The sequence below is a fragment of the Delphinapterus leucas genome, chromosome 14 (genome assembly GCF_059928025.1).
Source record: "Delphinapterus leucas isolate spDelLeu-1000000601 "Yukka" chromosome 14, BTC_Dleu_Yukka2, whole genome shotgun sequence".
Classification (NCBI taxonomy): domain Eukaryota; kingdom Metazoa; phylum Chordata; class Mammalia; order Artiodactyla; family Monodontidae; genus Delphinapterus; species Delphinapterus leucas.
The window spans coordinates 38,385,015-38,412,885 of NC_143142.1; the positions used below are offsets into that span (position 1 = coordinate 38,385,015).

The window sequence follows — 27,871 nt, forward strand, 5'->3', positions numbered from 1 at the left end:
AACCTTACCCTCCCATTGAAACTCCTGCTGCCAGGAATGGAGCAGAAGGGTACAGACTGTGAACATGCTGAATGACCGTCTCCAAGTCTTCAGTGTTCGCACAACAGTAAGTCCTTGGCGTCTGCAAGCAATGACAGGTAAAGCACAAAAATTATAATCAGGAGGTTCATCATTTGTATAATGCAGAATTGTAAAAAAGAGCAAGAAGTCATAAATATGAGAAAATGACCTTTGTTTGCACATACTATGAGTCATAATAATTTATCATTTTCCTGTCTTGCAGTACACATATATGCCATTTAGGGTCGGTGTTATTTGAGATGGCACTAACAAAAGACTCTGATCATGCAAGAAAGCCTGGACGAAAATGGGGCAAGACCAATACAAATACCTCAAATTAAACAGATATGCAGTACTCTACTCAAATGTGTCTCTAACTAAACAAGAACAGAGTCAATTTAGGCAGAAAAAGTGGAGAATCACACCTTTTTATAGGAAAAAAACAACAACTTATGCCCGACAAAGCCAAAGCCAAAGTAATTCTTATTAAAAAACACAATCAAGCAACCAAAAAAGGCTTTCCAACAATACCACAAAAAATTTAAATTGTGACTCCTTTCTTACTGGGGAGCTGTTTTCTCTATCTTGAGTGCTGTCTACCAATGAAGGAGTGTGATTTTCTGGCACTGCCTTCACTCTAGATAAAGCGACATCCAGTGTGCTTTATTAATTAAATATTTTCTTTTTCAATAATATAACCCCAGCTGTGCTACACTGAAAACAGACACTTAAAATGTTAAAATATGTAAAGCTGATTATGTCTCAATACATAATGCATTAAAACTAATGGTTTTCATGTGAATTTCATTAATAAGGGCTCTGTTTCCAGCAGAAAAGCTTCACAGATGCTTTATTTGAGATCTGGGAGCAGAGGGCAATCCTGTCTGTACAATGTATGTGAGAGTGTATATATGAATAAAGTATATGTGAGATAAAATAACCAGAAATTTAATAACAAAGAGAGAAATCTGATAACCCTTTTATTACCCTAGTAAAAATACCGAAACAAGTTATGTGTACCACCCTGATTGTAATATTCCAGTAAACTATGATTGGAAGGTTATGTGCCACCCACCATTCAATTACTAATGAGTAGTCTGAGAAAATTACAATTTTCACTGACGCCTCCACCTAAACTCAAGGCTAAAATACTCGTATTGCCTACTACCATCTTTCTGAGATCTGCAAATATAAAGCTCACCAAAAGACAAATGTTAACCTGATGGTACTTACAATGGCTAACATTTACTGAATGATTAAATTTGTGTCCACAAAACCCTGAGGAAGATCCTATTATTATATTTAGGAAACTGAGTTTTTAATAGAAAACTGAGTTTAGAGAGGTTAAGCAACTCCTGTAAACTCCTGAACAGCTAGTAAGTGACGAAGCTGAGATACTTCCAAAAATACTTTGTGATTAAATGCATTTGAGGGGCACAAATTCAATGTAAAATCTAAACAGAATAATATCTACTACCAGTCTCATTCATAGTGACTGCAGAATTTGTCACAAGAATTCCGGTGAAAAAGATCATCCCTACTTGGCATTTTTACTACACATGAGTTTATTCACACTGCATAGTTTTTAAATTTCTGTATTATTTATAAACAATCACCAACACATACTCTTGTTATGCAGGCTTCAAGTGAAGTATGTGTGTACATGTATGTACATACACACAGAGTTAGGGTATGAGAAAAATGGCCTATGGAAAATTATTAGGATCAGAGAATTTTAGTTCCAGGAAGGACCAGAAATAGCACCTCGTTCCTTATTTACAAGTGGGGAAACTGAGGTTCGGCAAGGTTGAGTAATTTGCCAAAGGTCACAGAGTAGCAGAGCTTGGAGTTTATGTTTGTAACAAGTAAACTACTTCTTGTAAAGCACTAGGGTTCCATGAGATATTTAGTAAGCAAATCAATATCTGGCACGCTCAGACACAGGAGCTTATTTTTCCCTAAATGTTTTTCTCCCAGTGGATTACGTTAAGTTGGGAACTGATAATGCTGGTGTGGATCAAAGCTGCCAGAACTCTGAAACTCAGCGCATCTAGAGCCTCTCCGGCACGATCTGCCGCCTGCCGGCCGCTCCCTTAGCTTCCGTGATGGCTTCGTCCTGTTCTCATCCTGCTGCTGGCTTTCCATTTCCTGTCATTCTCCCCACAACCCCAAATATGAGAATTCATTTCCAAAAGTTTTGTCGTAGGCCTGCATCTGCTCATTCTCTGGTCAATACCCAATTCCTGGAGGTCTGGTCTACCTTCACAGCTTCATCAACCACCTCTAAGCAGCGACTAAACCTGAGTCTCCAGTCTCTTCCTTCTTCCTGGGCTCCAGATGCAAATTCCCAAGTTCTAGAAGTAATGTTCTGTCAGTACTTCAAACTCAAAATGTCCCAAAGTAAACTCTTTTATCTCTTTATGAAAACTCCTAATGCTTCTCCTAACTTCCCATTTTTCTATAAATGACATCTACATTTTCTTAGTTAAAACTGTAGGTGACACTGCCTTCTTCCTCTCCCTTAACCCATAGCCAATAAACTTCCAAGACTTGTAGCTTCTTCCTCCCCAGAATCTTTTCAGGAAACACAGGCGAGCCCTTCTTTCCACTCTAGTAAAGGCCCTGGTTCGTTAGATTCTCTCAGAAGGCCCCAGGGACAAGGATGTGAGTGCAAGCGGTTCATTTAGAAGGTGATGGGGGAATGGGGAGTAGGGGAGTGATGAGTGAGTGTGAGTCAGAAAGAGTAGGAAGCCAGTAAAGAATGTTACCCAGCTGTTTGTGGCTGTGGACAACTGGGACTCAATCCCCTTGGGGCATTTTGGGAGACTACAGAACAAGGCTCAAAATTATCCCAACCAAGTGGCAAGGGAGCTGGGTTATTTGCCCACCAGTTCGCTTCAGCCACTGGTTGAAGGCAGCTCCTGGAGGATGTTAACTCCCTGGCACTCTGGTCGGCCCTGAGCAGAGGCTCAGCAGGCTTCCATGGCTAGAGAAGGCCCCCAGTCAAAGAGATGGGGGTGCTTGCAGTGGGAAGCCATCAGGTAGGCAAGATGGGAATGGTAAGCACCAAAGGGAAAAAGCTGTGGAAAGGGGGTGGCGCCAGCTGTCTTTGCTCCCAGGCCTTTGTACCTCTCACCTGGACTACCAGGCGATAACCTCTGAACTAGTTAACTGCCAGCCTTTCCTAATCACCATCCATAATCATACATCCCATTCAACGTGAGATTAATCTTCCTGAAGAACACTTCCAGCTCTAATCATGACAGTGTTTCTGATTAAAATTCTTCATTAGCTTTCCATTGTTGACTGAATTAAATCCAAAGTCCTCTGCTAAGGCCCTTCACAATATGCCAAGTAACCTTTCCAGCTTTGCGTTTTACTAGTCCTCCATATGTATGGATTCTGGTCCATGGGACACTGCTGTTCTCTTGCCTGCTACGTCTCTTAATATCCTTGCCACCTGTGTAAACTTCATCTGCCAAGTGGCCTTCACAGTCAACTCTGCCTGCTGAAATCATGCCTTGAAAAAATTGAATAAGTGTCAGACAAAAGGTCAGACTTGGTCCCTGTTCTCCAGGAACTCACAGCCTTTCCCAATTCTACCCCTATTTGTCCCGGCCAGCCTGCTCCCTGCCCTTACTATCTATATGTGAGGCTCTCTCTATTACTATCTTGCTCACCTCTATACAGTCAATAAATACTTGTTGAATTGAATGGAAACACACAGGATTGAAAGTGAGATGACCTGATTAGTAACTTCTGATATGCAAACCTACGTGGTTATACCACACAACCTCTTGCTACTTGATGGGCTCCAACAGGGAACATCATATGCCTTCTTTCTTCATAGGACTTGAGTCCCATTAAAGAAAGAATTCACCTAGGATACACAGCAAAGACACTTATGGGGGTAATACATTGAATTGGTAGGCCTGGCAGAAATATTCCTCAGGTTTGAAGACATAACTTTATAGCATCTTTTTATTTTATTTCATTTTATTTTATTGGCTGCATTGGGGTCTTCGTAGCTGCGCACGGGATTTCTCTAGTTGCGGTGAATGGGGGCTACTCTTCATTGTGGTGTGCGGGCTTCTCATTGCGGTGGCTCCTCTCGTTGCGGAGCACGGGCTCTAGGCGCGTGGGGTTCAGTAGTTGTGGCGCTCGGGCTCAGTAGTTGTGGTGCACGGGCTTAGTTGCTCTGTGGCATGTGGGATCTTCCTGGACCAGGGATTGAACCCATGTCCCCTGCATTGGCAGGCGGATTCTTAACCACTGCGCCACCAGGGAAGCCCCTATAGCATCTTTTTAGATTAAAAATAATGTTAGTTAATTCTCAGTTGTTAGGGCTGCTAATACCACCAGCAACTATCCTCTTATTTCATACTTCCAGAACAGAGGTAAAGTAAGCCGCATCTAATCCCTAAAGGGAGGAAGGAAGACCTGGCAGGATTCAGCTGGGTGATGAAAGCTCCTTTTAGAGTGAGAAAAGGATGGGAAAGGTGTTCTTGAAAAATGCAGAAAATCTAAAGGATAGGTAACCTTCAGCAGACGTTTGGGCATAAATAATGGGTTGGCCAAAAAGTTCATTCTTGTTTTTCCATAAGATGTAACAGACAAACCCGAACGAACTTTTTGACCAACCCAATATTTTATGTTAGAATAATTTGACAATAATTACAAACCAAGATTGTTCAAATTGTTCAACTGCAACTGCGATCAGAAACAATAGTAATTTGTTAAATGGCTTTTTAGAGGTTACTTTTTAAAAAGCATGGAAGAGAATGATGAAGTAAAATTAATTCTAATTATACATAATAGGTGAGAAAAGAATAAAGCATATATTTTATATTTATCTATGAACTACATCTAATTTATCCTTAATCAACTTCCAAAACGTAGACAAACAGGTTTCTCCTTATTCTGAAAGAGAATTTTCTTGTCCTGATTTAGAAGTCATTTGTATTAAAATGCAAATTTCGTTAAAAATTTTTTGGGAGGGTATAGAAACAAATTAAAATTCACCCTGTTAATCAGGTAGCCTGACTTTCCCTAGCTATTCTGGGAGCAGATTAATTTGCTAATCTGCAGAAAAAGCCATAACCCAGGACCCTTCTCTCAATACCTGCCACACATCCAATACTGAAGAAGGCCAGCTCGTAAAAAGATTTCAGTTTTCTGTCCAGAAAAAAATAAAACTGAAAAAGGCACACAAATGTCTTTTTAAAAATCACTTAAATTTCACATTTACTTTATTGTAATGTCTTGATAAACATCAAGAGCTTACAATATTTCATTTTACAGTCTTCTCTCTAGTATTTAACGATCTGTACTCAAATATTTGATAAGATGCTGCTTACATGAACTCTGTGATTCTTGTGTGAATGTAGGCTACCCCAAAAGGAATAATACTTTTATAATAGGGCGAATTATGCTTTTTAACCGCTCTCTACAGTGTGTTTTTGTTGTTGTGTTGTTTTGCTTTCATTCCACCCACTCCCAGTCCAGTACCTAATGAGCTACCTAAATCATTCTTAGAAAAATTGATCTTATTTTTGGAAACTGAGTTTGTTAAACAAAGAGTCAGAGAAAACAAATGTATGTGCATGTGTAAATAAAACCAGCACTTTAATGAATAATCATTTCGCCTACATTGATAGGCATATAAAATGACCAGGTATCCAAATCTGCCTGAGAATTTGTTAATTATTTAAAGTAACCAACCACAAAACAAAGGGCCCCAAGAAATATCCTGGCCAATGCTGGGGCCAAGATAGCCTATATGCCGTGTTCCTGCTAACGTTCTGGATAGCCATGGCGCATGCTTATGCAGTCATGCTACAAAGCGACACTGATAAATGAGCACAGTCTGTTAGTGGCTTAGAGCCTGTCAGCCAGGCAGGCAGGAGTTCTCAGGCCAGGGTCCTAGGAAGCCTGGGACTACCCACCACCTCAGCCCTGCCTGCAGACTAGACTCACCGGGGAGTTTTAGGACAAACACAGGCACCTGGACTCCAGCCCAGGCCAAATGAATCAGAATCTTTGGGGGATGGCATCCAGGGATCAGTACTTTTTCAAAGCTTCCCAGAGGCTTTTACTGTGCAGTCAGGGCTGAGAACCAACTGCTCGAAGAGAATAAAGAAACAGGGTGAGACCTGAGCCAAGAGAGGAGGAGGCTGCACTGACAAGAATGACAAAACCTACCTAGAGTCACTTGCGAAGAGGGAAGTCTAGTTCTATGGGGATTCCCTGCAGTGCACAGAGAAGTATTGCTAAACATCTCATGGCATAAAGGAACACCTGGCACAGCTGAAGCCTTCGATGAATGGTAGCTAGCTATTACACTGTTGCTATTCCTAAAATTATCATTGTTATTCCTAAAAAATATACTATTCCTCAAATTCTTTATTTACTTAAACATTCTTTTTATTTAAAAATTGTTTAAATATAGAGAATTGCACAATCTTTTGCATACCCACCACTTACAGCAGTTGATGTTACTGAACTGGACTTACCAGTGTTAGAAGAAAATTCTATACGATTCAATGAATTCATATCCACATCTGGCTTACAACCTTCCTGGGTTGTTCTGATGGGTAGAGGGAGGAGGGAGAGGTTATCTGGGGGAGCATTCAGGAAAGGGCAGACTTGGGTGGGACACAGTGGTGTTCAGTAAGAAGATACTGAGTGTGGGAAAGGCAGTGCCTGAAGGTGAAAGTCTGACAACTGAACTGTGCTTTGGCTGGCCATGCGCTATATGCCCCTCCTCCCTCAGACCATTACAGTCCTTAATCCCTTGTGAATGCCCCCTTCAGAAAACAGGGCCCAGGAGGGGAAAGAGCCCTACATCCCTCCTACCCCATTAGCTTCCGAGGTGGAAAAGCTCAGTAGGAAACAAGAGCAGATTTCTCAAGATCTGAGTCCTTAAATAACCACCCGAGGCATTGGAGATTGAGGCAAGATCCCTCTCTTTGAAAACCCTCTTTATCTCTACCCTCTTTTCCGCCTGACTTGACTTAAAGCCAGAGCTGCAACGTAAAGACATTGGACAGTCTAAATTCATGTCCTAAGACCACTAATCAGCTTTATGACGTCAAGCCTGTCACCCCACTTCTCCAGCGGTGTCCTCATCTACTAAATGAGGTTTTTAGGATTAGAGGATCCCTGAAGCAGAGCTACTTAAAGTGCCAGTCCAGGGTGAGATAAGGGGCTGGCATCAGAATATAAATCAGCACGCTGCTTCTCTCACCAAGAGAGTATTTCTGTGAGAAAAAAAATAATCCGCTCACCTCAGCAGTGTGCTCAGAGCCGAAGTTGGCTTACGTTCTCTCGCAGCCCCTCATACTGTCAGGGATTGTGTCAGATAGTTTGAGAAGTGAAAGTTGGCTGACAAACCGCATTTGGAGCAGCACTGCTTTAAAGTATTTTCTGGCTTCTGCTCCACTGTTGCCCCCCCACCCCGACCCCTCACCAGCTCTAACTTGAACGGGAAAGTACCTGATGGAGGCTTTTCTTTTTAACAGCTTTATGAGACATGATTCACATAGCATACAATTCACCCATTTAAGATATACAATTCAGTGTGTGTGTGTGTGTGTGTGTGTGTGTGTGTGTGTGTGTTTTAGTATATTCAGAGTTGTACAACTATCACAATTTTAGAACATTTTCATCACCCCCAAAAGAAACCTTCCACCATTAGCAGTCAGTCACCCCACCTCCCTCCGCCCGAGGCAACAACTAATCTTTCTTCCCATCTCTACAGATTTGCCTATTCAGAATATTTCGTACAAATGAAATTACACAATATGTGAGCTTTTGTCTGGTCTCTTTCACTTAGCATAATGTTCTCAAGGTTCATCCGTATTGTAGCATGTGTCAGTACTTTATTCCATTTAAAATGCTGAAAAACATTCCATGGCATGGCTGTACTACATTTTATTTATCCATTTGTCCATTAATGGACATCCTGATTCCTTCCATCTTTTGGTTATTATGAATAATGATGCTACAAGTAAGTGTGTACAAGTTATTGTATGAACATATATTTTCATTTGTCGGGTATATACCTAGGAGTGGAATTGCTGCATCATACGGCAACTCAATGTTAAGTTTTTGAGAAACTGCCAGAGTATTTTCCAAAGTGGCTAGGAGAGTTTTCTGGTTGGGTTTAGGGACATAGAAGTCTGCATGATCCTATAAACAAAAGGAGAGGGACCCTTGTGTAGCGCTCAACAAACTCAGGTTTGGCTGAGTTCTTTGTAGATTATCATTCCTAAACTAAGCTGGAAACATGACAGTTCACAAAGTAATCATTAATATTAGGGAGTTTGTGGATAACTTGGATTCCTGGATTCCTGGTCTTGAAAACCAATCTGCAGAGAGCAAGAAAAGGTACCATTGGGACTTCCCTGGTGGCTCAGTGGTTAAGACTCCACACACCCAATGCAGGGGGACTAGGTTTGATCCCTGGTCAGGAAACTAGATCCCACATGCATGCTGCAACTAAGAGTTCGCATGCCACAACTAAGGAGACGGTGAGCCACAACTAGGGAGCCCATGTGCCACAACTAAGGAGCCCGCCTGCCACAACTAAGACCCAGTGCAACCAAATAAATTAATATTAAAAAAATAAATAAAAGCACTGTCTACTTCGAGGGCTCCAAGAACCCTGCAGGAGTATCTGAGGATCAGTCTACTGAGACTAGGACTCTCTGTCTTCTACAGCTCAGAGCCCCAGAAAGGGCAACATGCAGGCTTCTCATTTCCTAGTGAGCAAGGCTTCTGGCTTTCTCTCAATCCTGCAATGACTAATTGGAAATGAGGACAATGTGGTGGTGGAAATTTTCTACTTTCTTATTCTGCTCTGCAGGAGCCATAGTAATCCCTATAAATTCTAAGTATATCACCAACATATTTCAGCAAATCTTTTACTTTTGCATTTCTTCCACTCCTAGGAGAACTGCTTACCCTAAATTCCATTTAACCTTTACTAGCTCTTTTGGGTTAATTTCAGTTAGAATCGGTTCCTTCCTGTTTGGTCTTTGCTGATTCATCTTTTATCCTTTTTTATGCCTACCCTAAGGTCTTACTTACTCTGGGTCTGAGCTACATTAAATCCTTTCTGGAACAAGGTAAGGTATAAATACTCATAGAGTTACTCTAGTCTGAAACAGTAACTGTTTATAGCTCTAAGGCAGAAAGAAGGACTATCAAGGGATCTAAATATCAAACCTAGCTCTAATAATCAATATTGGCATCTCATTTTTGTGATCCATTAGGTTACAAGAAGTATATAGTAAATTATAATTCATTTACTCCCTTTAATTTCTTTTCAAAAACAGTTATTCTAAAAGGATATAATTATGTTTTAGTCATTTGCTATCCTTATTTTTTCTTAAGTTAGATGGCATTAGCCTTTATGATACAGATATTTGCTGGAGGTACCAGTTCATCAGAATTCAACCCGATGCACTGTATAAGACGCCAGAGATCAAGCTACTCTTATCCTCTCACTTAGAACTCAGTGAATTCTTTAAAAGTTAAAAAAAAATTTTTTATCTAATTACCATCCCTTTGTAAAATCTCCCAAAAGTGTTCTTGGAGATTTTTTAAAAATCTATGCAAGTTTATGGGTAAAAGTTACTGGGTTGCTGCATTCTTTCAAAGTAAATTTCCAATTAACTTTAAATGCTCAGGGTGGAAAGTTTTTCAAGCTTCCTCCTCCTCTTTTTCTCTCCTCCTTCCTATTTGCTGTGTTCTAAGAGTCTATCCTTTGCTCTACCAATGGTTCCTAAGCGATCTCACCCACTCCTGACCTCCTGGTTCCACTGCGTACCAATAATCCATTCCTTTCTCCAGCCTGTATGTCTCTTCTGAGGTCCAGTCTAGTACATCCAACTGTTTATGAAAAATTTCCACCTGGATGACCTAAAAGCACCCTCAATATCTAAAACTGAATTTGTTATTTTGATGACACCAAAAGCTTGTAAATTCTCCTAAATTTCCTATTTCAGCAAATATTACCTTTCACCGTATTAGCCTTTTACAAGTCAGCAAAACTAGACATGCCAACCTTGACTCCCGTCTCTTCACTTCCCACCATACTATTCTTTCTGCCCCATGAATACCCCTCATTTTTGTTCTCTCCCCTTCCTCCCCCCCACCTCTGCGTTCACACTCTGGATAGGTCTTTAATAACTGCCTTCTAACAGATTTCCCAGCCTCCAGCCTCCTTCCCCTCCATCACTTTTCTGCCATGGTTCTCCTTCTAAAACATGACCATGACCAAGGTATTTTATATGTCAATTATACCTCAATAAAACCAAACTTAAAAAAAAAAAGTCAATGGTTCAATACTAGGTTCCTTGGAATTCTACACATGACTCTTCAAAATCTGGCCCTACCCTTCTGGGAGAATTCCTATCACTTCCTGAGTAATGAGAGGGAGCACAGTATAATGGTCAAGAACATAAGCACATAGTCAGCCTACCTGGGTCTGAATCCTGGCTCTGAATTTCTCAGTGAGAGCAAGTTCTTAACCTATTTGTCCCTCATTTTCTTCATCTGGAAAATGGGGATGATGGTGGCTACACTTACCTAAATCACCGGGTTGTTTCTATTGCTGAACATCGAGTACAAAAAGACATAATGATATATTCTACGGACTCAATAAACATTAGATAAAATGATCATCATTTTTATCCCTCCACAAATAAGTACTTGCTACTACGCTCTTTAATACCTTGCTTTTCACGCTGAGAAAGCTCCTCTATCCCCTCTGCTGGTTCAATACCATAGCCTTCAAGACCCAACTCAAATTCACCTCCACTGCGATATTCTGCCGCCTTCCCTGGGGCAGTTAGTTACTCCTTCCCTCTATGCTCTGTAGCCTTAATAAACCTTCCTGTGGTCACACTGTATTGTGTATATTTTTATGTATCTGACCATCTCCTGAAACTTAAGTTAAAGCTCCTAAGTAAGGGTTCAGGTTGTGTGTAATAATGTGTGCACTCCTCACTCTATTGCCTTGTACAGTGCCTGATTTAGTAGGCATGCAACACAGCTTTGCTGAATGAACAGATCGTTATCTCTCACTTTATGGAACCGAATGGATTTTACTTTGCAGCATGTTATTTTCTTGAGAGCCTCAGATCATGTCTTCCCCATCTTTGTGTCCTGGAAGCACCTAGAAGGACACACAGCAGACAAGAGCTGCACAAAAACAATTTGCTTAGTCCAGAGCCAGAGTGACAAGTTCAAATCTTTCCCTTTAGAATACCTACCACCTGTCTACAAGATTCCTAAAGGGCCGGACTAAGTAAGGAAATGTGAACCTTCACCTTCACGAGGCGCTTGAGTGAGACCGTAAACACTTTATAACTTTAGCTTTCGAAATCATGTTGCTCTTGATCCTCTCCAGGACTTAACTTACTATAAAGGAAAGTGCAAGAGCTCTTTTCTTTTTTTTTTCCCAAATTCTCATAATGTACTGACACAGTGACATGATTGTAAATTTTTATTTCCATCATGACTTAATTATTTATAGTCTTAATATCATTCTCTATCAATGACCCAGAAAAAAAGTTTCTTTCTATTCTGATAGAATTGCCTTTGACCTGTGAAAGTGGTGAGGGACTAACAGTTGAAAAGCTTCAAGAAAATTTCAGTGGGTGTAATATTTCTCATTCCAACTCACAGGTTAACATCGGATAGAGTGATGATTTTCCAAGAGATGGAAGGACTTCTATCCTAGCAAAAACTTTAGGGGTTAGAGGGAAAAAAAGCTGATTTAAAATAATATTTCCTCCATGTAAACTGTGGCAGGCAAATAGGCATATAACATGCAGTCAGTCCATTTCATGACGACAGTAAATTTCTTAATTAAAAATGTATTACTGTAGTGGTTAATTTTTTTGTACCAGTTAATTTTTAAAGAAAATATGTTTTGCATTAAAAATGATGTAGATAAATATATATTGATGCTAAAATACGGTAAGTATAAAAGTTAAGTTATAAAATAAAGCCTTAATTTAAAAAATAGAAATATATTACATTTTAAAATTTAAATATAAGATCTGGATGAACATAGACTAAGGGGATTCCCCTGGTCATATAATTATGGGTTTCCTTTTTTTCTTATCCATATATTTCCACAATGAACTTGTATTGTTTACATAATAAGCTATCTTAAATAAAAAGGAATATGTTTTTGTTATAAAACTGGAAATGATTCTTTTAAAAATTAAGCTGTTGTGATTAATTTAAATTTACTTACCAAGAGATTCTCCCCTGCCACTCCTCTGTTGTTAAAAACCACACATCTAAAAACCAGGAAAGTAATTTTTGTTATTTTTACACATGATTCTTACAATATAATATAAAAATCATCTTATTGGCACTGTTTTAGAGCATGAAAGGTTCTTAAAAATCTGTTCCAAAGAAATGAGGATGCTTGATAATTTCATTAAATGCGCTAAAATACATTTCTAGTTCTCTAAATTCAGCATGTAGGTTCAAACCAGAAAACTGTGTATCAAAGTGATGTTAAATTTTCCTACCAAAAGCAGAATTTTTACAACTACTTCCTATGTATATGTGTAGGCCTCCAATAAGTATTATTAAAACAATTCTGAATACAAGTCAAACTTAAATGTTTTTGCCTCAAATTAAAAAAAATATGTCCTCTACCTATTCTATTTGCAACATTAATAAGCATCTATTCCTATCCTGAGAAACAGCTCTTGTTCCCTCAAGGCTCGGCAAACACAGACACTGGAATTTTACCTGCGTTGAAAACATCACTACAGGTAGAGCTGCAAGGAGCATGGTATCTGGGTTGGAAGGTTGGGGCCCCACTATGCTACTGCTTGGTGTTCAGCTGACCTAGGGGAGGAAAGACTAGCTGTGTGTCCTATAATGCCGTTTGCCTCTCCTAGGTCAATGGTCATATGTAAAGGGCTTTAGAGCAGTGCTGGCTCACAGTAAGTACACAACGACAGTTAGCTAATTAGTAGCAATGGTAGTTGCAGCACAATGCTAACCTTTACACAGTCATTCTGCACTGACAAAACTTTCCGGCAACCATAATATGTATCCCAGATATGTATTTTTGCCATCCTCAAACAAAATCCTGACTTGTGTCTGCATGGGTTCTTTTTGATTTAGTGAATCTGTATTCATGTCAATTAAAATTCATTTTGTTTTGTCTATCTACTTAGCTAATCAATCAAGACCATTTAAGGTTCTAATTTAACCCCTCCCCTTTTTGTATTTAAAGCATTTATTATCTTTATTTTCATGATGTATTTAACACAGAAGAAATAAATACAAAAAGCCTGTAATTAAGAATATATGTGACAGGGCTTCCATGGTGGCGCAGTGGTTAAGAATCCACCTGCCAATGTAGAGGACACAGGTTCGAGCCCTGGTCCAGGAAGATCCCATATGCCGTGGAGCAACTAAGCCCGCAAGCCACAACTACTGAAGCCCACATGCCACAACTACTGAACCCCGCGCACCTAGAGCCCGTGCTCCACAACAAGAGAAGCCACCGCAATGAAAAGCCCTCGCACCACAATGAAGAGTAGCCCCCGTTCGCCGCAACTAGAGAAAGCCCGCACATAGCAACAAAGACCCAACGCAGCCAAAAAAATAATAATAATAATAATTAATTAATTAAATCTATTAAAAAAAGAAGAAGAAAAATGTTCTAATATCTCAGAAATTTGATTTGAGAAAAGGCTAGAAATATTGCATTTTATTGACTAGTCAGAGAAAGATTTTAAATATACTATAAAAACATGCAGAAAAGTTAGGTAGGGTCAGTTAGTCTTTAATCTTTTCTTGCTAAAAAGAATGGCAAGACACAGCCACTTGTATTTACTTGCATAAGCTCCTAAGTAACAGGAATCAGGGCTAAAGTTAGTTGTGACCTTGAACCTCGAAGCTTCCCGTCATTCAGAAAAGAACCACTTTCAAAGTGCAAACACTACATAAGGATAAAAATGGCTTCTGGGGCAAGATACCATCATGTGACTGCCCCTGAGAGAAGGGAACAGAATTAGTGAGGGGAAAGAAAACGATGATCTGCAAACTCAGGAAAAAGCAGCCTATACATCTGGGATTTTCTTCCAAATTACAGACTGGGATGTTTGTAACTTTCCTTTCGGCAAAAGTGGAACACAGCTCTGCTATCTCTTGCTAGAGGAGAAACTGTACTGAAGTCTCCATAGGTCTTTGTTTCTGACAATGTTCAATCAGTAACTGTCATCACTGTATATACCTCTAGCCTTGGGAATGAGGCAGAGAAATAAGGGAGGATGAAGCAGAGAGCAGCTATGGAGGGAGGCAGAATGACGGCTGCCCTTTGGTCCCTTTCTCCCACTCCAGTTGGCGACAAGCAATTAGCTGCTTTCGTTTAACCCCTTTTCTGCCCTGACCGTCATCAGGGGACACTTGACACTTCAGTAAAACGAAAAGAGCAGGCTGTGAAACACCTACTATTCCTAAGACATTTGATAAGCCCCTCTTAACTTTATAACAGCTCTCTCCAAATAAGTTTTACAGTTTCTCCCAAACAATTTTAAAGGGTATGTCTAGGAGGGAAATTGTTCTGCAAAATTTATTTTTCCTACATATTTTAACTATTTAAATTTTCCTCTCAAAACAGGGAAAATATAAATACAGAGAGGAAATACTAAATAAAAATCTGATATTGAGAAATTTTTATGACAACAGAACACGTTAATTAGGAAAGCAGATGATTTTCACTTAATGAAGGTTAAATAAGAGGCACAGAGCTACCCACAGCACAGGATTTCTCAACCTTGGGCACTACGGACATTTTGGATCAAATACTTCTTTGTAGTAGGGCTGTTGAGAACCACTTGTTTGAGAACCACTGTTACAGTGAAATGGGACAGATAACCTTGAGTCTGCTCAAGCCCAGTGATCTACCAGAATAAAGGGATTTTATCATACAACTTTAAAAATTTTCCAGTTCTAAGATTCCACAAGTCTTTGAGTCTATGAATAGAAATAATAATCAGCAAAGGATGGAGTGAGAGGAATATTCAGAGATCACTATGCTGATTTTAGATAATAACAACAGATAATACTTACTAGTGTTTACTACGTGCCAGATTGTCTTCTAGGCCTTTTACATGAATATTAATATTAGAATGACTCATTCATTCAAAAATTTATTAAACAGATTAGTTACTGAATTAAAGATTGAGTTAGTGCTTGTAGGAGAAAAAGAAAATAAAAATATAAGGTTCCTGGCCTCAAGAAGAGTATAATCTAATTAGGTTGAAAATAAATGCATTATACTTTCAGATGAGTGACCACAACAAAAGTGATATCACAAGGCAGTATGTGATTCAATGTCCAACGAGTGGTATAGATAATAAAGCTTTATGAGGTTAGGATTGGCAAAATTCATTAGGAAAGGTTCATGAAAAAGGCAGATAGATCTCATGCTGAGACTCAGAAAATGGTAAAGATTTCAGCAGAAGGAAAATGTGAGATATAATATGGGCTGAAGGGAGCAATGTGAGCAAAGATATAAGGTAGGAATGTATAAAAGTTTCTGAGGGATGAGAAAATACATCATTTTAGCTGAAACATGACTACATAGTAGGATAACGATAGGAAATAAAGATGGAAAAATAGGTTAGCATCAAAATAGGCATAGGGTTCAGAATGACAGGTTAAGGAAAGATGACAAGGAAGTTCTGCTTCCAGAAATGTCATGGTAGCTCCTACTGGGCCAACCCTTCTATAGAATAAAAAAGAAGTGCTTGCTAAATTATAAAGGCGATGGAGAACAACCAAAGCAGGCAGAAACTAAATGGGAGTTGACACTTGGAAGAAAAAAATGGCATTGGGTGAGTTTCTTTTCACAGCTTTTTGTCTGAGGGGAGGCACCAGCTGGTATTACTCAGTAATGGATAAAGGTCAGGTAGAAATGTTCAATCTCATGGGCTTGAAAACCAGAAAACAGAGTTTGATGCAACTATAAAAGTTAGAGAAACGGGGAAATCTCAGAAAAGAGAGAGATATAGAGGCAGAGTCCTAAATTCTGGATTTAAAAAATGGGCACAAAGTCTGACCGAGCCTTCTGTGATGTAGCCTCTAAGCAGTCCAATTAAGGATGAAAAACTGGACAGAGATTTCAGCTGCTGTCTACTACAGAGGGGACAGAGTTTGAATTTGAGTTTACCCAAATTGTCTGCCTGATAAACAAAAACCAGTCATTAGAAAATATATAGAAACTCTTTTAAAAATATATAATAGAATTCAGAGTCTCTACAATGGATCATTCAAACTGTCCAGAACAAAATCTAAAATTACTAGACCATGAAGAAACAGAAAAAACATGACCCATACTCAAGAGATAAGATAATCAATGTAACTGATCCTGAGACAGTCCAGGTGTTAGAATTAATAGGTGAGGATTTAAAGCAGCTATTATAACTATACTCAAGGACACAGAAGAAAATAAGCTTGTAATGAATTTTTTTAAAAAAAGGAAATAGCAGAGGAATAAAACCTATCAAAAATGGAAAATCTAGATTAAAAAAATACAATATCTAAAATAAAAAGTTCACTGGATTTGCAAATTGCCGTTCCAATCTCAAGATGAGAGAGAAAAAAAGATTGAAAAAAATGAGTAGAACTTCATTGATTTTGGGTATATTATCAATCTAACATACATGTAATTTTGGTCCCAGAAAGAGAGGAGAGAATAGGGCAGAAAAAATATGTGAAGAAATAACGGCCAAAATTTTTGCAAATTTGATAAAAAGACACAACTCATCGACTCAAAAAGAGAGAGAAAAGGGAAAGGGGAATGAGGGAATCAAAAATCAGAAAACAAATACTAAAATGATAAACTTTATATCTACCATATCAATAATGACATTAAATGTGATTGAACTAAAAACTCTAATTAAAAGGCAGAAATTGTCAGACTGGATAAAACCTTCAGGACCCAACTATATGCTGTCTACAAGCAATACATTTTAAATATAAACACAGATATTTTGAAAGATAACATATAAAAAAGATATATCACATAAACGGTAAGCATAAGAAGGCTGGAGTGGCTACAGTAACATCAGATTGATATCACAACCAGAGATAAAGAAGGACATTTCATAATGACATAAGAGTTCATTCATAGGAAGATTAACAATCATCAATGTATATGTGAGTAATAACAGAGTTTCCAAATACACGAAGCAAAAATGGACAGAATTAAATGGAATCATAGAAAATACACAATCATAGTTGATTTTTTTTTTCATAGTTGATTTTAACAACTTTCCATCAATGAGACAAAAAAATTAATAAAGGTATAAAGTGTATCAATAACACTATCAACTGTCTTAACCTAATTTACATTTATATAACACTACATCCAACAGCATAATACACATTCTTTTTAAAAAATGATAATACCTGAACATTTCCAACCTCACTAAGGTCATAAAGGCATTATGACAGATAAACATAATTCATGTACCTTCTTCTAGAATATGAAGCATCAGAAATCAAACACATAGTTAACAAGAATACATTACTGACTGTATTAATAGCCAACTCCTGATTATCACATGGTAATGGAGAACACTGAAAGTTACATTCATAATTCAAGAACCTCATTCTCTCATTCTCTTGTTTCAACTCTTTCCCTATAAAATCTATTCCCTGAGTAGGAAACATGACTTATTTGCCTGTCCTGTCTTGAATTTTCCTCATAAAACTGAGTCCTATGATATTACAGGTCTACATTATCCTGATAGGCAACAATCATGGGATTTGAGGAGCTAGTTGTTCCCAAGTTAGGAGCCTGAGACGACTAAGCGTGTAAAAAAGTAGTAAAGGAGAGTTTTCAAAAATGACCAAGTTTTCAAATAGCTTAACAGAAATCATACATTTTTCTGCAGCAAGGCTGTACAGGTGAACCTTAACCCTGTCACACACTGTCTAATTTTGGTGAAATTACTAACACTGTAGTTCTGTTTTTGGTTGGTAAAATGGGGATAATAATACATATCTTGGAATTGAGTACATATTAAATAAGATAACCTGTGTATAGCACCTAGCATGGGGCCTATCATGCAGCAGGCACTCAACTAAGCTAAATTTAATTATAGTAAACAAAAATGGCAATTCTAATTATTTTTTGCTGATCATAGGCTCTAAGTGGCCCTATGAATTTAAAACAAAAAAAGACCAACAAGTTAATATTTAATTAAATGCAATTTATTAGGCATAATATTTCAAAACCAGTGGCCACAAGGGGAAAAAGAGTCAAAGTTATCTTTGATGTGAGGAAGCTAAAAACCTTATTATACGATTAACATCAAGAGTTCTCTTTCAGCAATCTCTTAAAACATTTTACCGGAATCTTTTTTTTCCCATTAGCTCTCTCATTTTCCCTAACATTTACTCAGTTGCTTTCTGATGTTCTCATATTTTATCTTACTTATTTGAATTCTAGCTAGGTCTCTTTGGTATTTCTGTACCTTCTGTTAACTTAAGACCCAGTTGAACTAACCTACAGAAAACCCTATTTAAGAACAAATAGTTCATCCTAATTATATGAACTAATAGGAATTATTCCAGTGTCACAGATCACTGCTGGCAACTTTATTTTCCAAAACTGAGTCAGAGACATGTATGTGTTCCAGGATGCAGATTCCAGCGGCCGCTCCAACTTAGCAAGGCATTACCCTCCTTCTCCCTGTTCCACCCGCTGCCTGGCCAAGCACCCTGCTATCTCTGGGCCCTCCTGGGATGGTTTCTCACCTGGTAGTAGGGCTGAGACAGTAAGTACCTCACTTCCATCTGACCAGACTAAAAGAGCAAGGCTCTTTTCTAAGCCAGACAATGGCCTGACTCACTCCTTTAACTTTCATAGCTTAATACTTTAAAAAATGTTCATCATGGGCTAAGCTTCTTCATATACATTACATACAATCCGTATAACCCTATGAAGTATAGTTATCTGTACAGATGAGAAAATTGAGGGACAGAGTGACTAAATAATTCATCCCTGGATACACAGGTAGTATGTAATAGAGTTGGGATCTGAATCAGGCAGATCTGACTCAGTGATCCACTTAACTAGCTCACTACGCTGCCTAAACTAGTGACATTAAAGTCTCTTTTTCCAAAGAGGATGGGTGCTCTGAACATAGGGTGCCCTTTGAGTGCATGCCAGCTCTGATAAAAAGAGCTTTGTCCCTGAAAGTTTGTTAATTAAGGTATCATTTTATAGCGGAACATCCAGCAGCTCTATTCCCTAGAGAATAGGATCACTTGTCGGTATCCACCATAACTTTTTCCAGAAATGCCATGAAATAAGCTAAGTTCTTCATTCAGTGCTTTCTAACATTTAGCATTATTTCATCTACCCAGTCTCATGAATAATCAGTTAACTGACTCATTCTCAAAACTTTAAAAATCAAATTATTTTAACAACAAATGATAAAAATACTTTGAGATAAAAACATTCTGGTGTTAATTTTAAATGACATCTTATCTAAGATACTGCTTTTAGATTGGAGAGTAGTCAAACTTGTCTTTTTTGTTTCACTGCCTGATTTTCCTTAGTTCAACCTCCCCTTCCTTCCTCCCTCAGGAAGAGTCTTTGGATGACCCTCCAATGTACTCCTAATGCTTCAGGAAATGCTAAACGTCACCTAAAGCTTAGTCTCCACTGGTGCTACTTCCTCTAAATAAAAAATGTGTAGGCCCAAACTCCAAACTGGAAAGGGATGGAACATTTAAAAGTAGTCAAATTTAACCTCTTTAAAATCATCTCCCACTTCAAGTCTCTCAGAAAGATAAATTATGGAGCCCAATAGTGGGCTCTGCAGTGAAGGATAGGAGATCTTGATCCTATCAAACCACAGAAGAAAATCAGTGCTTTCTAAGTATTTTTTGTAAATGTGGCAAGAATGAAATTTCTTGAAACATAAGCCTACAATCTTGACAAATTCCTCAGTTGATCCCTTTGCCCTCTTCTGCTGTTTCTCTCCTTTCTCTGTCAAAACTTAACAAATGTGTGACCTAGGAATTCCCTGGAGGTCCAGTGGTAAGGACTCTCTCTGCGTTTCCACTTTAGGAGGCCCGGGTTCCAATCCTGCAAGCTGTACAGCAAAAAAACAAAACCCAAAACAAACAAACAAAAAATGTGTGACCCACTCCTGCTCTTGTCTCCTGAGGTCTCCTGAGGTCATCTTTGCTGTAGCAGTTGGGCTTCCTTCCTCCTGCTCTAATGAATCTTCTCAAATTGTGCTTTATCCACCCTCATTCTCCTTGCCCTTTCGGTTGCATCTGACCCTGCTGACCTATTTCTTCTCTCTGTAAAATGTCTCGCTTGCTTCTGATAGTCCAGAATCCTGGCACTTGCAACACTCTGACCAGTCAGTGCTAGAGACTGTCAGTTATCTCCCAATATCCACCCTCCCCTTTTTTCCTCAGTAACAGAATCCCCCAATTTCAATTGGGTACATGGCTGCCCAAAATAAAGATTTACTTCCAAACCTCCCTTCCAGCTAAGGAAGAGCAGGCCCAGGTGACAAAAGCAAAACCGGTACGCATACTTGCTGGAAAGCATCCTTAAAGGGAGAGGCTACATTCTCTAGTCTCCCTTTTTTCTCTTTCTTGGGTGTTGGAATGCAGATGTGATAGCTGGAGCTGAAGCAGCCATAGGTTATGAAGCAACATGATAAAAGAAACTTAGTTGTCTGACACTATAGAGTCCCGATCTACCTTCTTGGATTTTCACGTGAGAGAGAAATAAACTTGTATTTTGTTTAAGTCACTGTTATTTTGAGTTTTCTGTCACTTGTTGCCAGTCCTGGTCCTCTCTAATGCATTTCTTCCCTACTACTGAATACTCTTTGTCACTTCCACTAGACTGTGCAAATGCTCTTTGGGAATATAGGTTCTGATACTGTACTTTACTATACCAAAATACTTAATGACTGACCTAGATTTCAATGAGCTTATGAGTACATAATTCTGGATGGGTCACTCTTTTTTAATATTAGTTGGGGGTGGAATAAAATAGTAGATGAAGGCTCTCAGTAAAAGAGGTCAGAATAAAAGATGATTAAGATGCTTTCAGAGTTACTGTTTTTCTCCCTGACTTTAGTTGAAATGTTGTAACTTAATTCAGAGAATGGGTAAAAGATTTAAGAAAATAGGATATTATCCTGGTATACAAAATAATATCTATTCGGCTATATTACTGAATAGAATTTTTTAAAAAGAAATCTTGAAGAAATGGATGAGATTTCTAACTACTTTATCAATCATATGGGTGTAACTTATTAGAGGGAATGACTTTTTCTCCAGTCCTCTGGTTTCTATGAGGGCTTCTCTCTAAATGCTCTCCTGGCCTCCTGGCCTTTCTTACTTCACTTGTCCTCCAGGAGATGAAGGACTTACCTGATTGATACAATTTTGAAGAATGAGTGGCTCAGCAAATTCTCTTTTCCTCTCAGGGGCAAGTTTATTCAGGGAAGTACATAATGTACTCTGCCAATGAAGGCAGCCCAAGTATTGCCCACTCAACTCCATTTACTTTTGACTTCTTAACCTTTACTCACAATTACCTTAAACAAACCTTAGCTTAGTTTCCTTTCATTATTAATTTTGAATTAGTGGACCTTAACAGAAAAGTTTTGTGTTGTGTCTTTGTTAGTTTTTAGGTACAGGAAAAAAAATTTACTTAACAGTAACGACAGTAAACCCTTATGTTTCATTTGTCCATATGCCAGGAGTTAGGTTTTCTCTAAAGTCTAAATCATATCTCACAAGTAAAGCATCAATGGTTCCCTGGTGAACTGACAGAATCCATGACCCTCCCTACATACTCAAACTGCACATAAGATAGTAACTGGGGCCTGAGGCAAGTGCACCCTCACGATATTGGGGTGCTCGTGCTGCCTATGCAGCTCTACTGTATAAGAGACATTAACATAATACCAAAGCATTCCTGCAAGGAAACTAGATGTTTCCCAAGAGGTAGGTTTGCTCATACTTGCTCTTTAAACTATAAAAAAATGTTCTACTTTGCTCAGGGAACAGAAGGTCTAGGAAGGAAGACAAAACATTTCTAAAGACCCATTTTGCTCAATGCTTTACACATTCTAATTCATTTAAACTCTGTAGTAAGTGAGAAGCTACATTGGGGAAGTTAAAAATTAGTTGCCTAGGGTCACTCAGTAAGTGGAAGTTCCAACATTTGAACCCAGACCTGGCTCTAAAGCCCATGCACATTCCCCCATATTACACAGCCTTCCCCAAGCTCTGTTACCTACTGGATCCCATGCAAGGCTATCAGTGACTTAGATCTGTTTTGCAACCTAAGGACTCCACACAGCCTTGTGCCAAAGTTCCAGATCCATTTTTTTCATCAGTGGTCTTTGAAACTACCTAGCTGTCTGTGGTGAATTGTAAACACATTTCATAGCCCTTCCTCTCAAGAGGTGGAGGCTAAATTCCTACCATCTGACTCAAGGGTGCCCACATGACCTGACTACAACATGGCAGAAGCAACACTGTGAGAGTTCTCAGCTTGGGCCTGAAGAAGCCTTGCAGCTGTCACTTTTGCACTCTTGGAACACTGTGCTGCCCAGTGAACTTGGGGTGAGCCTGATGGTGGAAGAGAGACCACATGGAGTTGAGAAGAGTCATCCCTGCTGATGGCTCCCAAACCCAGAGTTGTCCAGGCTGCTGACCACAAATGCATGAGTGATCTCGGCCAAGACCAGAAGAACCACCCGGCTGAGCTCAGCCCAAATTGCTGGCCCACAGATTGTGAGCAGAAATGTTTTTAGCCACTAAGTTTGGGGAGAGTTTGTTATACAACAAAAGCTAACCCTCTCTGACCTAGATTCAGAGATTCCTTGCAGTTAAAAACAAATGAGGATAGGTCCAAAGGCCACTGAAAAGTTTACTGGTCATTGCTTACTCATGCATTCTGCTACCTTCAAGCCCAGTGTGATTCAGCGTTAGAGTTCCCTAAACCCAAATAAGCTGGGTCTTCAAGCAGCTGACAGTGATCTGGTCCAGCCTCACCCTCTCATAGGCTCCTTATGGTAAGGACAATTTCCCACAGCTCTTTGTATCTCCTCACAGTACCCAGCGTAGAGCCTTCCTTCTATCATACATTCTCAATAAAATTTCTGAATCAGTAGAAGAGATTTTAACCCTTAGGGAAGCTACAACCTTCCTACAGCTTTGAAGCACAGTGTAACAGTAGCCATGGTAATAAAATTTGGCAACTTTTACAAGTAATGGAAAAAAGTCATGCATACCGGTAACTCTAGAGCTTATGAGATTCAGTCCTTGAGTTTCAGCTACATTGTGTTTTGTTTGTTTGTTTTTGTTATTTATTTATTTATTTATTTTTTGTTTTTGTTTTTGTTATTTATTGAAGTATAATTGATTTACAATGTTGTGCTAATTTCTGCTGTACAGGCAAGTGACTCAGTTATACACATATATACATTCTTTTTTTTTAAATATTCTTTGCCATTATGGTTTATCCCGGGAGATTGGATATAGTTCCCCGTGCTCTACAGTAGGACCTTGTTGTTTATCCATTCTAAATGTAATAGTTTGCATCTACTAACCCCAAACTCCCAGTCCATCCCTCTCCCTCCCCCCCTCCCCCGTCAACTACATTGTTTTTAAAAGCACTTTCTAAGTCTTGGGAGACAGTTCAGGCAAAGTATAGAATCAGCAATTTAAATATGTACAAAAGGCTTTATAATCTGTATTTTCTGAGCATGACTAAGTTTTAGCAAAACATTGGAATCAAGCCTCATATCTAACTGAATGGTGCTTAAACATTGTATCCAATGATATCCAATGATAAATTCCTGCTATTGCTTATAGTGCAAATTTAATAGGAACCATAATTCTGGAACACCATATCAAGGCTTTCAAGAGACTGTCACCTCATGAAAAAAACAGACTTTATCTGTAAAAGATCCGAGTTAACTCGTTAAAATTGAATTAGCTATTATGGCATTTTCTTCTTTATATCAAAATGTTTTTATTAATATAAAGTCAACATCAGTTTTTCACAAAACAAGTGTTTTGAGTTTAAGAAAAGATACAACTTGGCTTTAAACACAACTCAGAGTGTTCCACTACAATAATTACCATTGGCTAAAAAAGACTGAAGCTCAGAAAAGCAGTACCTTTCACAATGAATCTGCTTTCAAATTTTAGAACTGAACCAGAAACTTAAAGTTGCTAAGTTGCTTGCAAAAATTAAATAGTATCTGGTAACTGAGTTGAATAATGATTACTTAAAAATGCTGTGCCATCATTAACTGGACCCTAGCCATGTGCACCTGCAAACTCAGGTGGACAGAAAAGGCACAGATCACCTTTGGAAAGATAAGGATGACCTACAAGCTGATTCTGAATATTTTTTACACTTGGGATCTGAGCCGATGAGGCAAGATTAGTGGATCCAGAGCCCAAATGTGGAGTATGACATGAGGGACATTGTGCAGTCTCTCAGGGGTTTGTAATTGCTATTCTCCTAGCAATCCCTTCACTGTGGCCTACTGCTTCTTAGCCCTGGGTCCTATGTCAATTCCTAAGTGATTCTAATTTCATGCATTCATTCAACCGAAATCTGCTGAGTGCCTAAGTACTATTTCCTGTGCAATGATTCAGTTATGCATTTTCCTGAAAAAAGAGGGGAAGGAGGAAGCAGGGAAAAATAATAATTTAGGGGATTGCATAATCCATGCAAGAAATAACAAGTATTTCGGAAACAAACATGCAGACATATTTAAGCTTCATTTAGAACGAATTAAGTGAAAAACAGAAGAAATCTTTCACTGGTACCTGTATCCCAATTCTTCACTAAGGTGAATCATATGAAGGATATACGATTCCTTGCTTGTTCCAGTGAGGCCAGGCAACAATAAGACAGTAGGTCTGGTGCTGGCATCCATATAACACTTGCTGTTATCATCATCAAACCAGTCCAGTGAAATCTGTCCTCCATCTGCAGTTTTAATAAGTTCACTGAAAGAAATAACACAAAAGACATACATACTCTTTCAGTGTTTCAAGTCATGTCTTAATATTAGTTCCTAATTCTCTCTCTCTTTCTCTCTCTGTATATATATATATATGCCATTACTTGGTCTCTCAAAATAACTTCTTTCCAGCATCCACTAACACACACGTCACTTTCTTTCATCACATGAATGTCATGGAATTAGTATAATAAAGTATTTCCAGCAAGATCAGTAAAAGATAGTATGTAAAAATGGGCTTCAAACTACTTCAAATATTTATCTTAATCATTTCCTCATTACTCCGAAATACCCAGCATTTAACCCCTATTTGACTGAGGTCACCCAAATAATTCAACAGAGAATCTTGAATAAGTAAACTGCTGATCTGATCACCGCTCTAGCCGTTTGACTCAATAATGCAGTCTCCTCACGGAGCATCTTACAAAATTTGCTTCTTAAACACTTCAAAGTACTTCTCGCATAGTATCTACGAACTTGAAGAGTTTTCCCAAACGAATAGTGCAAGTTCCAGGCAACAAAAGAAACTCTAGAGGGACTAGATGACTCAGTAAAATTAATAATAAGCACCATTTAAATCTCCTGGTTACTGATATATTCTGGACCATATCTTTAACACCTCAAGGACATTATCCACAAGAACCCATTTGCTTATCAATATGAAGTCCTTTTACTGGGGTCCATCACAGAAAATCCACATTAATTGGCATCCTTCTCACCCCCACCGCCAGCTCAATGCATATCATCAAAGGATCTAGGTCCTCAGGGATAGATGCATGACAAATTGGAAAAACAGTAACCCCCAAACACTTCTCTCATCTTAGAAAATAAACCATTTACATCAGAGCACCTCCCCCCAACAGTGGTGAAAGGTAACACCTGAATATTTTCCTGCAGCTGCGTGTGTCTGTGGCAGACGTGCCTTCCACCTTCATTCCCCCTTGCTTTTCTATATACTTAACTAAACCGGAGGTTGTATTAACCAAAAACTGGGAGTATGCAAAACATTGTGATTTTGAAGAAATGACATGTGCATTGACATGCACCATGTGAATGACATGTCCATGTGAAAATGGAACTTTACTTACTTCCTATACTTCACCGGAGGCTTGGAAGTGATGAAAGGTCTCAGCAGTGTCTGTCCTCGACTCTCCCAGCACCAGACCGTCGGGTAGTACGTTTCTGTCACCACAGGACAGTGGTCCTGAAGGAAGCGGCTGAAACTTTCACCCCCTGTCACTAACTGGGGCTTCTGTGGGGAAAGCCAGTATCAGTGAAGTGTCCAGAACAAAGTTTCTGCCAACTGTAAACCAGAAACAAGCGCAAACTCGTCCCTAGCGCGAGATCCATCTGATTACATATCCTTCTGGAAGCCTGATGCAAATAATTCAAACACAACGAACTTAACAGTGGTTTATTAAACCCTTCTAGGGAATGGAGAGAGTTGACACATGGGAGTCATCCTCAGAAGTGCTAGAGCATCGCGGAGCTGCTTTACCAGGTTAGCGAATGGTGACAGGGCAGTGCCGCCGCGCCGAGGTCAGCAGGGTCCCGCGCGCTCAGAGGGCGTCCATCTGATGCCGGGGAAAGGGCGCCCCGGACGGCCCCAGACACTCGCCCCAGACAGCGGCACCTCCGGCTTCGCCTGCTGCTGTCACTCCCGGAGAGCTGCCCGCGGCCCTGCGCCCGCGCCATCCTCCGGCTCACCTTGGCAATGCTGCTCATGTAGTAGCAGGCGTAAGCGAAGCTGAAGCCCAGGATCAGGGATAAGCCCACTCCCGAACCGAAGAAACCGATCCGGACTTGATGCTCCAGGTAGAGCGAGAGCTCCCGGGAGAGCATCCGCAGGTCCATGGCTAAGCGCTGCATGGCCCGGGGACCGCGGCGCGCGGGTGCTGCGGCTGGAGGCCAGCTAGCGGGCACGGAGCGAAAGCGGGCGCGCCGGCGCCGCCGCGGACCCTTGACCAGAGCGTCTCCGGCCGGACTGAGCCGGGCTTCCGCCAACGGGCGCGGCCCAGTGGCCCCGGGAGGCGTAGCCCGGCACGCCGTACTCCGCCGGCTCCGCCCCGGCTTCCCCCGGTCCGCCCCCCACCGTCTGCCACTCAGAAACCTTCTTGCGGCGCGTTTCCAAGCTTGCACCCCCGCGACAGCGGATGGTGTTCTCTCGGCCGGGTCGCAGTCAGCTTGAGTGAACCCCCAGAGTTGGGAGAGAGCGGGTGCCACTTCGGAGAAGGAAATGGGCCTGGCAGCGCGCGTTCAGGCCCCGGGGCGGGCACCTGCCCCAGTGACCTTGAACGGTTCCGCAAGGGTCTTGGTTAATCCTTCCGGTAAACTAGCAGCTTTAGGGTGCCCAGGAAGTGTACGCTGCAGTTGGAAGATTTGGGGAGTTAATGTCAAAGATATGTTAGGAGGATGCACTATGTAGTGAAAAAAAATCCTACATCCCCCAGGAAGTTGTGTTGCCCCCAAGATTATCAAAAGAGAAAAAATAGTCTATAAACATTCAGTAGTGAAGGCATTCATACTTGACTTTAAATCTCTCAATCCTTTAAGTAGCTAAGTATGCCTTAAATGAGAAGTGGTTCCCAAAAATAAATGAGGAGATCAAGAATAGGAACTGGGATTCAACATTTTTAAAAGCCTATCTGTGGTTCATTAATGCTCTGAATTTATAGACATATGGAAATTCAGTTACCTAATATACAGACAAGAAACCATTTATG

At 39.8% G+C, this 27,871-nt stretch overlaps 1 protein-coding gene across 2 annotated transcripts in view; it reads right to left on the reverse strand.

Moving 5' to 3' along the window:
• ABHD3 (abhydrolase domain containing 3, phospholipase) overlaps positions 1-27,219 on the reverse strand; it is a 41,083-nt gene extending 13,864 nt beyond the window's left edge. The window contains exons 1-5 of one of the 2 annotated variants that reach the window (XM_022586810.3): positions 26,856-27,219; positions 26,237-26,400; positions 24,952-25,134; positions 12,332-12,377; positions 9-121 (exon numbers count right to left, since the gene is read on the reverse strand). In XM_022586810.3, the coding sequence (XP_022442518.2) occupies positions 9-121; positions 12,332-12,377; positions 24,952-25,134; positions 26,237-26,400; positions 26,856-27,017 (668 nt within the window). In that variant the 5' untranslated portion in view covers positions 27,018-27,219. The remainder of the gene's footprint in view (positions 1-8; positions 122-12,331; positions 12,378-24,951; positions 25,135-26,236; positions 26,401-26,855) is intronic. The other variant, XM_022586809.3, reaches the window with a different exon arrangement.
• Between the last annotated feature and the right edge of the window lie 652 nt (positions 27,220-27,871).